Source organism: Arachis duranensis, chromosome 3, assembly GCF_000817695.3.
Source record: "Arachis duranensis cultivar V14167 chromosome 3, aradu.V14167.gnm2.J7QH, whole genome shotgun sequence".
NCBI lineage: Eukaryota > Viridiplantae > Streptophyta > Magnoliopsida > Fabales > Fabaceae > Arachis > Arachis duranensis.
The window spans coordinates 121,675,678-121,689,893 of NC_029774.3; the positions used below are offsets into that span (position 1 = coordinate 121,675,678).

Consider the following 14,216-nt stretch of genomic DNA (forward strand, 5'->3'; position numbering starts at 1 on the left):
ACCCTTTTAATTATCTATAGATAGATCATGAAAACAAATTCCCAAGATGCTACAGGCCATCGTAAACAAGAGAGTATGAGTAATTTGGAGTCAGTAGAAGGGTAGATAAGCAAATTCAAATCCAAACAACAGAAAGAAGAAAGTGTATGAGTAGAGTAATTTGGAGTTAGTAGAAGGGTACATAAGCAAATTCAAATCCAAATAACAGAAAGAAGAGAGAGAAAGATAGTGAGAGAGAGAGAAGGCCCCGACAAGAGCAGGGAAGGGGAGCTTCTCAGCAGAACTCCCCATCGCACATGATTCCCAATTCCACACTCCATTAACAGCCAATACAATCTCGCCACCGCCACCACCACCACCACCACTACCAGCTCCAATTTGCATCCTCCACTTGTTTTCACCGTAAGTTTCTTTTCATTCTTCTCCTTCTTTGGCTCCTTTGGGCATTGCCATTGTGAGAAAATTTTTAACCTTGATATAGTCCTAGATACCCCTTTGTATTCAACTTTAAGAATTTTGATCTAATTCTGAATGGGTCTCGTTGGTCCAATGAATTAGATCATTATTAATGTGCTATGGGGATTTGTCAACGGAAATGGGTTTAATCATAAGGTTCAGATTTAATGGTAGATCTAAGGTTTATTTATATTTACATAAAATTTGTGTTTTTCAGGCAATTTGATCATTTAATGTTATATGTTTGGAGTTGTGTTATGGATACATCTGAATTGATTTCCGTCCTGAAATGGGTTAATTTTGTCACAGTTACCATTATTTTGGCGTGCAACGTCTTTTCCTCTGTTGTGATCTTTCATGTCCCAGTGTGGTCCTCTAAATAACGCCTTCAGATTTCAAAGTTCACCCATGAATTTTTCATCTTTGGGTTAAAAGAACCAAATTCTCATTCATAATCTCAAACCTAACATCAATAAATGAGTGGTTTTACTTATACAACTCTTTGTTGTTTTTTTCCTCTTCTCGTTTTTAAACCAAGACAAGGGGAGTTACTGGATTTTACTTGGTAGTGGAAACTTAAAATGTTATTGCTGGTTATAGATATAGATACTCTGTTATTCTCTGCTACTGATCTTTTCTGTGGCCTAAACATTATGTGCCCTTATTAAGGATAAGGCATGAAAACATTGTCCAGTTACTATATTGATGGAGTAGTCAGTGAGTCAATTTTTAGGGGAAATTGTATGTGTACTTTATATGGTCTATTTATAGATATTAACTAGGCGTACTACCTGCGTTGAATTTTGATTATGTGTTAACCCTGCTTTTAAAACCCTTATCACTCTCCTGATTGTCTCTTTCAACATATTGTTTTTCCTAGGGCTTTCGTTAATCTCAGTGTTCTTCTGGTAAATGTCAAGCTGGTTCATTTGGAAAAATGGGACATCTAAAGATGCAGATGGAAACTGGTATCAATGCAATAGAGGATCAATCTGGGTATACTAATAGAAATAGTATAGCATGCATGATCAATGCTGAAATTGGCGCTGTTTTGGCGGTCATGCGAAGAAATGTTAGATGGGGGGTTCATTATATGGCAGATGATGACCAATTGGAGCACTCTCTTGTTAAGTCGTTAAAGGAATTAAGGAGGCAAATCTTTTCATGGCAAGGTCAATGGCATTCCATCAACCCAGTCTTGTATCTCCAGCCTTTCTTGGATGTAATTAAATCAGACGAAACTGGTGCACCAATCACAGGTGTTGCTCTCTCATCTGTTTACAAGATCTTAACCCTTGATGTGATAGATCAAAACACGGTCAACATTGAGGATGCCATGCACTTGGTGGTTGATGCTATCACAAGTTGCAGATTTGAGGTGACTGATCCTGGATCAGAAGAAGTGGCATTGATGAAGATATTACAAGTTCTTCTAGCATGTGTGAAATGTAAAGCATCGACTACGCTGAGTAACCAACACATTTGCACCATAGTAAATTCTTGTTTCCATATAGTTCATCAAGCAGGAACCAAAAGTGAGCTGTTACAGCGGATAGCACGGTACACTATGCATGAACTTGTAAGGTGTATATTTTCTCACCTTCAGGATATTGAGAACACAGAGCATTTGTTGATAAATGAGAGATCTCCTTTAAAACAAGAGGTATAAGATTCATGTTACTTTTGGGTTGCATTTGTCGCTTTTTCATGCAATTTTGTGTCACTTGCTGTCAGCTGTAAAACTTGAATGGAAAAAAAGTAGGAGTTTTGCTTGGAGAGAAGATTTTTATTTATGCTGGATTTTTGTTTGTGCTGTTCTTTATAATCTGCAGCTTAAAAAACTGTGAAATTGTTCAAAAATGAAATCTTCCTTAACTTATTTAATCCTCCCTCCCCTCCTCTCCTCCATAAAGAAAAACTTAGTCACTCTGCTTACATTATAAAATTTTTTAGTTTCCAATAACTTGTTCACGACAAATTTTATGGTGTTTGACCAGTTAATTATTTTCGTGGATTGGGTCTATAGAATTGCATAAAATGGACTTAGATCCCTCTTGCTGCTTTCCCTTCAGATGCAGCACAGCAAAAATAAGAAAGGGTCTATTTGACCTAGAAATATTTTATGTGGCTTGTGGATTGTCTGGAACTTACTAGGAAACAAGGAAAAATCCTTTAAAAAGTATTTATTTTGAAAATGATAGTTGTATACCAAAAGACAATATACAACTATGATTGACACCCAGCTGTTCTGTAGCACTTTCATGCATCTCCAAGAAAAGGAGAAAAGAAAACCAAGTAACGTAGTTACTAATTTTCAAAGTCAGGACATGCATAAATTGTAATTTAATCACTGGTTTATTTATTTATCTTCAGACCAGTGGACAAAACAATGAGAGCACTGTATTTAGCAGACTGTTGGAGAATGGGAGCCAGAATTCTTCATATGATGGTGAACCACTAGGAATTTCTTCTGGTATTGCAAGTGCTGTAACGTCAACCGTAATGGATGAAAACTCAGCTTTTGCTAGCAATGGCAACGAGACTGATCCACATGAATTACAGCTTATGTCTGAACCATATGGGGTTCCCTGTATGGTGGAGATATTTCACTTCTTGTGTTCTTTGTTGAATGTTGTTGAGCATATGGGAATGAATCCTAGATCAAACACAATAGCATTTGATGAAGATGTGCCTCTTTTTGCCTTAACTTTGATCAATTCAGCCATAGAGTTGGGAGGACCTTTCTTTCGCTGTCACCCAAGATTACTGAGCTTAATTCAGGATGAATTATTTCGCAACCTTATGCAATTTGGTTTGTCAATGAGCCCTCTTGTACTTTCAATGGTGTGCAGCATTGTTCTTAATTTGTATCATCATCTTCGTAAGGAACTCAAGTTACAGCTGGAAGCATTTTTTTCTTGTGTAATTTTGAGGCTTGCACAAAGCAAATATGGGGCTTCATATCAGCAACAGGAGGTTGCCATGGAGGCCCTTGTTGATTTTTGCAGGCAAAAAACATTCATGGTAGAGATGTATGCTAATTATGACTGTGATATAACTTGTAGTAATGTCTTTGAAGACATTACTAACTTGTTGTCCAAAAGTGCATTTCCTGTGAACAATCCATTGTCTTCCATGCATATTCTTGCTTTGGATGGTCTTATTGCTGTCATGCAGGGAATGGCTGAAAGGATAGGCAATGGATATGTAAGTTCCGAGCGTTCTCCTGTGAATTTGGAACAGTATATTCCTTTCTGGCTGGAAAAATGTGAAAATTATGGTGATCCAAATGATTGGGTTCCTTTTGTCTTCCGAAGAAAGTACTTCAAGCAAAGATTGATGATAGGGGCTGATCACTTCAATCGCGATGTTAAGAAAGGCCTTGAATTTCTCCAAGGAACACATCTTTTACCTGATAAACTTGATCCCCAAAGTGTTGCCTGCTTTCTCAGATACACTGCTGGGTTGGATAAGAATCTCATTGGTGATTACCTAGGAAATCACGATGAGTTCTGTGTTCAGGTTCTTCATCAATTTGCCAGAACATTTGACTTCCAAGGCATTACCTTAGACAAAGCCCTGCGTATATTTTTGGAGAGTTTTAGGCTTCCTGGAGAATCACAGAAGATACATAGGGTGCTCGAAGCTTTCTCTGAGAGATATTTTGAGCAATCACCAGATGTTCTTGTTAACAAGGATGCTGCTCTCGTGTTATCCTACTCAATTATAATGCTTAATACGGATCATCACAACGTTCAGGTCAAAAAGAAGATGACGGAAGAGGATTTCATCAGGAATAACAGGCTTATTAATGGTGGGAAGGACCTCCCACGTGAATTCCTGTCAGAGATTTATCATTCCATTTGTAAGAATGAAATCCGCACAACCCCTGAACCGGGTTTTGGATTTCCTGAAATGAGCCCAAGTCGGTGGATTTCTCTAATGCACAAGTCCAGAAAGACTGCTCCATTTATTGTATCTGATTCCAGAGCAGACCTTGATTATGATATGTTTGCCATATTGTCAGGCCCAGCAATTGCTGCCATTTCGGTGGTATTTGATAATGCTGAAAATGAAGAGATATATCAAACTTGTATCGATGGATTCTTAGCTGTTGCGAAGATATCAGCTCACTATCATCTTGCAAATGTAATTGATGATTTGGTTGTGTGCCTTTGCAAGTTCATTACCATTTTGGATCCATTCTCAGTTGAGGAATCTGTCCAAGCCCTGGGAGATGACACAAAAGTAAGAATGGCACTTGAGACAGTTTTTGCTATTGCAAATAGCTATGGTGATTACATCCGTGCAGCAGGGTGGAGAAATATTCTTGATTGCATCTTAAGATTGCACAAGTTAGGCCTTCTTCCTACTCGTTTGGTGAGTGATGCAGCTGAGGAGTCAGAGCTTTCTGCAGAATCCGGACATGGAAAACCTAATTCCAACTTGTCCTCATCAACTCAACTTCCATCTGTTAGTACTCCAAAGAGATCATCTGGACTGATGAGTAGGTTTAGTCAACTCTTATATCTTGGCACTGAAGAGCCTAGATCAGTACCAACTGCAGAAGAACTTGTTGCTCATCAGCAGGCTGTACAAATAATTCAGAAGTGTCACATTGATACTGTATTCACTGAGAGTAAATTTCTGCAAGCCGAATCTCTATTGCTGCTTGCAAGAGCACTCATTAATGCTGGAGGTCAACCTCGAAAAGGTAACAGCATCTCTGGGGATGAAGATACTTCAGTTTTCTGCCTGGAGTTACTAGTAGCAATCACATTGAATAATAGGGACAGAATTGGACTTCTATGGAAGGATGTTTATGAGCACATATCCAATATTGTTCAGTCAACTGTGACGCCTTGCATACTGATAGAAAAGGCCGTTTTTGGGCTTCTAAGGATTTGCCATCGCTTACTTCCATACAAAGAGAGCATTGCTGATGAACTTTTGAGGTCCCTGCAACTTGTCTTGAAACTTGATGCTCGGGTTGCAGATATATATTATGAGCAGATTACTCAAGAAGTCAGTCGGCTTGTAAAGGCAAATGCTTCTCATGTCAGATCTCAGTTAGGATGGCGGACAATTACGTCACTTCTTTCCTTCACTGCTCGGCACCAGGAATCGTCTGAGGCTGGATTTGATACACTGCTGTTCATTATGTCTGACGGGGCCCACTTGCTTCCTGCAAATTATGTTCTTTGTGTCGATACTGCAAGGCAGTTCGCTGAGTCCCGTTTAGGACAGGTAGAACGGTCTGTGGTTGCGCTAGATCTTATGGCTGGTTCTGTCAATTGTTTAGAGAAGTGGACTAGTGATGCTAAGCAGGCAGCAAAAGATGAGGAAGTGGAGAAGATGTTGAAGGACATTGTGGAAATGTGGTTGAGGCTAGTGCAGGGAATAAAGAAGGTATGTTTGGACCCAAGAGAGGAGGTTAGAAATCATGCTCTGTTGTCTCTGCAGACATGCCTGACAGGAGCTGTTGGGATTCATGTCCCACCTGATTTGTGGTTACAGTGTTTCGATCAAGTGATTTTCACTGCAGTGGATGATCTGCTTGAAATCGCTGAGGAATACTATCAAAAGGAATACCGGAACATGGAAGGGACACTTATTCTTGTGTTGAAGCTCTTGTCTAAGGTTTTCCTCCAGTCACTCTCCAAACTATCACAATTGACAGATTTCTCAAAACTATGGGTCGCTGTGCTAGATCGGACAGAAAAATATACGAAAGCAAAAATTAGGGGAAGGAGAAGTGAGAAGCTTCAAGAGCTTGTGCCTGAGCTCCTGAAGAACACTTTGCTTGTCATGAAATCACAGGGCATACTTTTACCGAGCAGTGGCGCTGGTGAAAATAGTTTGTGGGAACTGACATGGCTACATATGAAGAATATTGCTCCATCATTGCAGTCTGAGGTGTTCCCTGCTCCAGAGCTTCAGCAGGCACTGCATAAACAGATTGAAGCCGTTGACGCAAACACTTCTGTTTCTTCAAATGAAACAGTGAGCCAAGATGGTGCTGGTGTTGGTTCCTAGGCTACCTGAGTTGGCTTTTTCAATGCTTGCCGCTACGAACCCGCAATATCAGTCCTTGATAGGTTTTCCTGTTTCTATCTTGGGTTGTTTGGGTTCTGAAGCTGATTCTGCATAATGTGACGGATATTGGAACTAGTTAATGAGGCCAAATCTGAGAATTAAAGTTGCCTGTGATTTTGGTATTCCTCTTGAACTAGTGGGTAATAGAATAGTGGGAGTTTTGGTTGGAGATACATGTTATATAAATATAGTGCTTACCTTCCCTTCCCTTCCCTTATTGAGTGCTTGTAAAGATGAGAACTCTTCTTTGTTTCAACAAGTACACAGGAAATTATCCTCAAGTATTACTGTCTTGCTAATTTGACAGATCTTGAGATTTATGTTTCCTCTTGGCTCTAGCTAGTAGCTGCTACATGTATGTTACTCGGTATGATAATGTTGCAAACAACACAAGTTTTGAATTGATCTAAAGGAATATTAAATCATTCAATCAATATTAGGACTACCCTTTTTTAATTCCAAATCTTTAGCCAAATGCTCCAAAAGAAATACTTATTGGCTAAATTTATTAAGATATTACAGTTTCATTCACCTTGGTGACAATATGAATGCTTGATCGTTTGATGTCTTTTTTTTTTCCTACGACTTAATTATATTTTAATTCTTTAAAATAAAGGTAGTTATAAAATATAAAAGAATATAATTAACTTAGATTACTAATTTTTATTATGTAAACGGTCTTATTATAAATATGATACATGATAACATATAATGACATTATTTTATTTTTGTAATCGATCCTATTTAATGGATAAAAACTGTTGTTGTTATTGGTGTACTAATTTTGATTATGTATGATTCAATCAAAAAATTTAAAAATAATTACTTTTAAGTTAATTTGTTCTTTTATTTTAGAATTATTCTTATCTTAGAATTGCATTTGAATTTATTTAAAAAAAAAGGAATGACAACTTGACAGCAGTGTATTTCAGCAATTTACTGCTAAAAGCCCAAAAGAAAGCATGATCAATGGACAAGATAAAAGATAAGAAAACCTTATTATTATTTTGTACGTAATAAAATTAGAGAAATAAAAAAAATAAATAAGAAAATAGAATACTCGTTCGACTTACGAGTTTTTTAATTTTGATATGGAGTGATTGTTGGTGTATAGCATAGTTATGAAAGTATATGGTATTTTATGAGACTGTGATAGCGAGCAAATCGGACGAATCGATGGGAGGGGACTGTAATCGAATAGCCTGATTTCAGTAATCGGACCGTCCAATTTGCGTACTGAATCTACGTGGCGCGCATGCAACGGGATCCTGGTTGGCTTCCTTGCTTCCTATACTCTATTCGAGTGTCACCCCCTCCCAGCAGTCATCATTTTCACTCGCATACACTATCTCTCTCTGCTTGCTCTCCAACCCTACAACCAGGGACGGACTTAGAGGGGGGCAAATAGTGGCCTCGGCCCCTTAAAATTTTTAAAAGCTATATTTATACCTGAGATATATATATTTAAAAAATAAAAATATTATATAATTTAATATTTTTATATGTATTATTTTTTATTATGTGATAAATTTATGTCTTAATTGTTTAATTCACTAATATTTTTTACTTAACTAATTTAATATCATACCCTCAAATCTTTTTGTAACTTTCAAATTAATTTTTATTTAATAATCTCTATATTTATTTAAAAAAATTATTTGTTTATTTTATATTAACATATTTAAAATTTATATTATTATATTAATAATAACTTACGTAGTTATATTTTGGTAATCACATTATGTTCTTTATATTTTGGTAATCACATTATGTTCTTTATATATTCTTTTCTTATAAAAAATACTTATTTTTCTTCTAAATTTATGTTATTGAAAGAAAAACTTTTATAAAAATATTTTATATCTTGTATTCTATAGAGGTATTGTGTCTTTCAAATAATTAATAATTTATCATTTATTTTTAAATTTTTAAAAATTTAAAAAAATTAATTTAATTAATAAGATATGTAATCATTTTTAACTAAACTCGTTATAAATTATTGGTACTTTATAATTTTATAATGTACTATTGATATTGTTATATTTTTTTATGTAACGATCATATTAAAAATAAAATTGTGAAAAAAATTTTATAATTATATATATATTGATAAATTTTTTGAAAAATACTCTAATAACTATATGTTAATTATTTTTATGGAATGAAAAAAATTCATGTAAAATTCGGCCTCTCCATATGAAACTTTCTGGATCCATCCTGCCCACAACCATCTTCATTTTCAATCATTGTTGGATCATAAAGTAACCCAAAAAATATTCAAATACAATGCCAAAAAGACCAAAAATTAAAGAAGTGAATCAGCCAAATTTTCATCTTGTTAATTATTTTGGACATTCAAACTATGTAAATTTTTATTTTTTAATATTTTGATTTAATAAAAATAATAGTGATAATATTAGATTTTAGTAGCAATATTATAATAGTACTAAGTAGAAACTAGATATGCATGTATGATATTGTTAGTGTTAGGTGTTAGAAATAGAGATTAAAGTAGAATTAGTTTTTATAAAGTCTGTGAATAATTTTGATTAATAATATGTTATGTTTTGATTTGGAATGAAATTTATGATTATTGATTAATATGTTTTGGAATGAAACCAATTTATAAAATCTGTAGATATTATTATTATTATTACGTGTTGAAATGAAATTTTAATTAATATATTTTTGTTTTAATTGTATTGTACTAGAAATAGAAATATGAATTTAGGATAGTTTAAGTTAAGTAAAAAAATTTGAATTTAATAAATTATTTATGATTATTAATAATTGAATTTAACCTAATTTAGTGTAATTTAGACAATAAATTAGTAAACACTAAACCTAAAATATAAATAAAATTATTTTGGTTATTTAGTTAAGGTTAATTAATTTTTGTTATAAGCTAATAAATATGAATGTAGGATTTTTGTATAATAGATTTACTATATATGTTTGAAATACAATTATACTGGTAGTTACAGTGGACATGTAAGGATAATTATGTTATTGTTAATATAATTATATTATACTAGTAGTTATAACGGAAATGTGATATTGTAGGGTTCACGGATGTTGATATGTGACCATTTAAAGCTGTCAGATCCGTACAACCAAATTGTTGAGGGGCATTTACGGGAGACTAGTTTTTATCATGTTTCCCATATTGGAGTCATCCAGTGTCGTCAGCAATGATTAATGCTCTAATCAAGAGATGGTGCCCTGAGACTCACACATTTTATTTTCCGGTTGGTGAGTGTGCTATGACGTTGGAGGATGTGGGGATAATTCTTGGTCTGCCGAAAATGGTCTTCCGGTTATAGGACCGACCATGAGTAGTTTTGAGGCCTTGGAGGCCGAGTGCTTGCATCATTTGGGATTGCACTGAGGAAGACAGACTGCAGAAAAAGCTTTATAAAATTGACGTAGTTTAGGGGTTTGAAAGATCTCATAGTCTTGAATGATGATATTCACATTTAGAGGTACGTAAAGTGCCACATAATGTTGTTATTTGCGACAATTCTGTTTGGAGACAAGTTGGGTGCAGCGGTGTACTGGAAATTTTTGCCTTTGCTCCGTAACTTCGCTGGGATCATACAATTTAATTGGGGATCAGCATGCCTTGCACACTTGTATAGATCATTGTGTAGGGCAACTCGTGTCGACTGCAAGGAGATGGATGGTCCACTGACACTTTTGCTTACTTGGGCTTGGATCCATCTACCATTTCTTGCGCCGATTTCCGGCAATCCCCAAGTATTTTTTATTGCAAACAGGTAAAATGAATTACTTTATGTGTTGAAATAAAGACTAGAAATTGTATTTTATTTTTTACAAGATAAGTTAACTGAGAAATTGTCTCACGGCAAGTGGCGTAACTGGGATCGTGAGAATCAACAGCAACAACCACCGGCACCGTCACCGCCACAACAGAAGGTTGAGTATTTTACACCATATGTTCCTCACACGCATCCGTCGAATTATTTTTCACCATCAGTCCCGTTACATTAACAGTATTGGAGTGGTCCACAGTTTGAGGCAGAGGAGCAAGCTTTATTCAGCCAGCTGCTTGGTTTTATGACTCCAGGGCCAAGTCACTCACATTCAGGTAATTATGATGACATTTCCACCGATCAGTTGGCACATCCGGGTGGTATTACTCTAGTTAGAAGGTCATTGGATTCGAGACCTCGAGTTCGCACTTTCTCTGATAATTCTGGAGGTAGAATATATGTTGACTCGAGTAGAAATGCTGATGCCACAGGAGGAATTATACAGAGTAGAAACCCTAGGCGTATTCCAATGAGTCTAATTCAGAAGAGCAATAAGGCAATTGATGACGAGACTGATGACTACCTAGTAGACCATCCAGATAGTCATGGCGACCATGAGGACGAGGACGAGGATGGGGATGAGGATGAGGAGGACGATGGCGATGTCGATGATGAGTCGGCCGGTCAAGATGATGAAGATGCGGGTCATCTTAGGCCGACCTTTGGCTACCCATCTGAGGAACGGATTGCCAACGAATCGAAGTCCATAATAAGCAGGCAATGTTGTAAGATTTTACAGTGGTCTAAATCTAGTCCTGTATACTCTTCGAACTTGGTCCATCTTGTATACGTCATGAACGTACACTTGCCAATCCAACCACTGATTTGCACAACAAACAAATATATGTCGACACAGAATTCGGTCAACCTGAAATTCACCATAGTTGCACCGTTGTCGGCGTAGGTCAACTGCATACTTAACCCCACTAGGCATCTCACGTACTTCAAAGACTTCATTTTCTCTGTCAAAGCAACTAATCAGTATGTTTCCCAATGCTCGTTGATTTGCATGCAACTTGGAGGTCACCAGCTCAGAGAACACATGTCCAGCATTAATTTGAGCCTCAGTCTCGGCTCTTTTCCTAGTGAACAACTCATTTAGTCTATAAAATGTAGTCTTAACAAGCGCAGTGACTGGGAGATTGCGTGCCCCCTTCAAGACAGAGTTGATGCACTCCACAAGATTGGTGGTCATATGACCTCATCGGTATCCACCATCAAATGTCAAAGCATACTACTCACGTGGGATCCGGTTAAGCTAGTTGATGTAAGCCTCACCCCATTTGCGTAATCGTTGATAGCGCATCTGGTACTCCTGAATCGTCCTCGAATATCCTATGATAAAAAAAATTTCTACTATGAACAACATTCTATTCAATTGTATTTACAATAACAACACAGTTCCTTTTATTCAAACTTACCGATATTGACGATAAGCTTCTGCAGGTAAGGTGCCCTGAACTTCCTCAAGAAGTTTGACTCAATATGCCGGATACAAAACATATGGAAAGCTCTAAGAGGAGACCAAGTCCCATTACTACGAGCAATAGCTAACCTGATGGAATCATGTCGACCAGAGATAAGTTCTACACCATCACGTGTCACCACATGTTGACGCAAGTTACTTAGAAAAAAAGTACCATGCATTATAAGTCTCAACCTCCACTATGGCAAATGTAATAGGCATGATATTGTTATTGCCATCTTGTGAGACAGCAACCAACAAACAACCCTTGTATTTTCCATAGAAATGAGTTCCGTCCACCTGCACTACTAGCTTGTAATGTCTGAATACCCTAATACAAAGGTAATAACTCTAGAAGACTCGATGTAGTACACGAATATCAGGAACTAAATCATCCCTCTGGTACGCAGGCATTGTTTCAAAGTGAACCACTGCTAATTGCTCCTTGTGACACATGGCCTCAAACCATATAGGCAAAGCTTCATACGATGCTTCCTAACCTCTGAAAATTGACTCCACCGTCTTTTGCTTTGCTAACCATGCTTTCCGATAACTGATGGTGTAGTTAAATTTTGACTGTACTTTCGTAATGAATAATTTCACCTTTATAGATGGGTCAACCTCTAACAACGACTTAATTGCTTCTGCAACTGTCTTGGAATCCAATTTCGAATGGTCTTGAGAAATAGTAGATATGGTACAAGTGTGACTACCATTGTACCTCCTTATCTTCTAATAGTACTTCTTCTGCATTTTGGTAACCCTGATCAGCCAATCATAACCTGCGCCATATTGTGTACGTTTAGCATAGAATGTCGTCGGTTCCGACTCATACATTCGATAGTCTACACCTCTACGAATGATATAATCTTTTAGCCTTGACTATTGCCTCCCTCAAACTGAATTCCATCCCCACCGTGAATTCACCATCCACAACAGTAGGAAGCTCTGCTACAATCACACCGCAGGATATATATTTTCATAAATAATCATTAAATATATATATCTTAACAATTAAAATCTCTCTATACATTATAAGTAATAAATAATTTATTATATATACAGTAATAAATCATTTTATTATATAAACAATTAATAATTCACTTTAACAGATATAATTATAATAGTCTATATTTTAGTTATTTTATCTACATAAAGAAATAGTAAATCTAATCCATAATAAAGAACTATTAACTAATAAAGTAATCAAATGCAATTATCACAAATTATAATCCACAAATCACATATATTACTCATCTGACTTTATTGATCTACTACTTTAAAATATCACACAACTATATTTCTTTACGTACCTGTATTCATATATTGGGAAAATTCTGGTGCATGCATAGACTCCAAATCTAACGACCGCATGAAAGAAGGCTCATGAAATGGATGTGGGTTTGTTAGTGCATTTACAACTTTCACCACATTTGCATTCATAGTACCGTTAGCTTCATCTTTGTCTTCACCTGCACCAACAATCTCATAGTTACTTTCAAATTCCTCCTCACTATCACTATTATAATCTTTCAATTCAATATTTTAGTCCGCTTCAGATTGCTCAAACTCAATATACAACTTGATGCATGATATTCGGTGGCGATTTTCAATATATATTGAAAAAATTTCATGCATGATCGCTTCATCTGTCACGTATTTCGTTTGAAATTGAACAAACCCACAAAACACAAATAAAGGATACTTGTACAAAATACAAGATACTCTCCTAGATACTTGAGAATCTATATTCTCACAAATCACGCCTTTTAATTCCTCAAATGACAATGTGAACGGAATAACATCTAATAAATTTTCACATACAAATTAAACTTCCTCATATGTTTGTAATAAAATATGTCCATAACAATATATTTTCAAGATAGCTCTATCATCCATGATAATATACGTATATTAAACACTCTCAATCTCACTATTTTTTCTAAAAGAATGGAGGAGAAGAATGAGAGAAGAGGAAAAACATTACCTGAGATTTAAAACTCACTATAAAAAAGAAGTAGAGAGTTCTGTGAAATTTTGGTTTATGTATACATAAACAAATAAATCGAACGGTCCGACCATTTACTGCTATTTCAAATTTTTTACCGAACACAAATGGGATCGATTAGTGTTCTCTCAAATTAAAAAAATTTTTCAAACAAAAAAATTGGTGGATCCAATTTCAGTCGATACTAATTTTTATTTCACACAAATTGAACCATTCAATTTGTGTTCTTTTTCTCTGCAAAAAAAAATCAGACAATTCAATATCTTTTTCTTTAATTCCAAAAAATAACGTCGTCACAATAGTTTATATCCTCCCAAAACTCCATAATTCAACGTAACTTACATGTGTAATCATATAA

At 35.7% G+C, this 14,216-nt stretch overlaps 1 protein-coding gene across 1 annotated transcript; it reads left to right on the top strand.

The window, feature by feature from the left end:
- The first annotated feature begins 217 nt into the window (after positions 1 to 217).
- Positions 218 to 7,015, top strand: LOC107480861 (ARF guanine-nucleotide exchange factor GNOM). Its single transcript, XM_016101057.3, has 3 exons — positions 218 to 402; positions 1,337 to 2,119; positions 2,830 to 7,015. Exons 2-3 carry the CDS (start codon positions 1,394 to 1,396, stop codon positions 6,490 to 6,492), a joined length of 4,389 nt encoding a protein of 1,462 aa, XP_015956543.1. The 5' UTR covers positions 218 to 402; positions 1,337 to 1,393; the 3' UTR covers positions 6,493 to 7,015.
- The last annotated feature ends 7,201 nt before the right edge of the window (positions 7,016 to 14,216 follow it).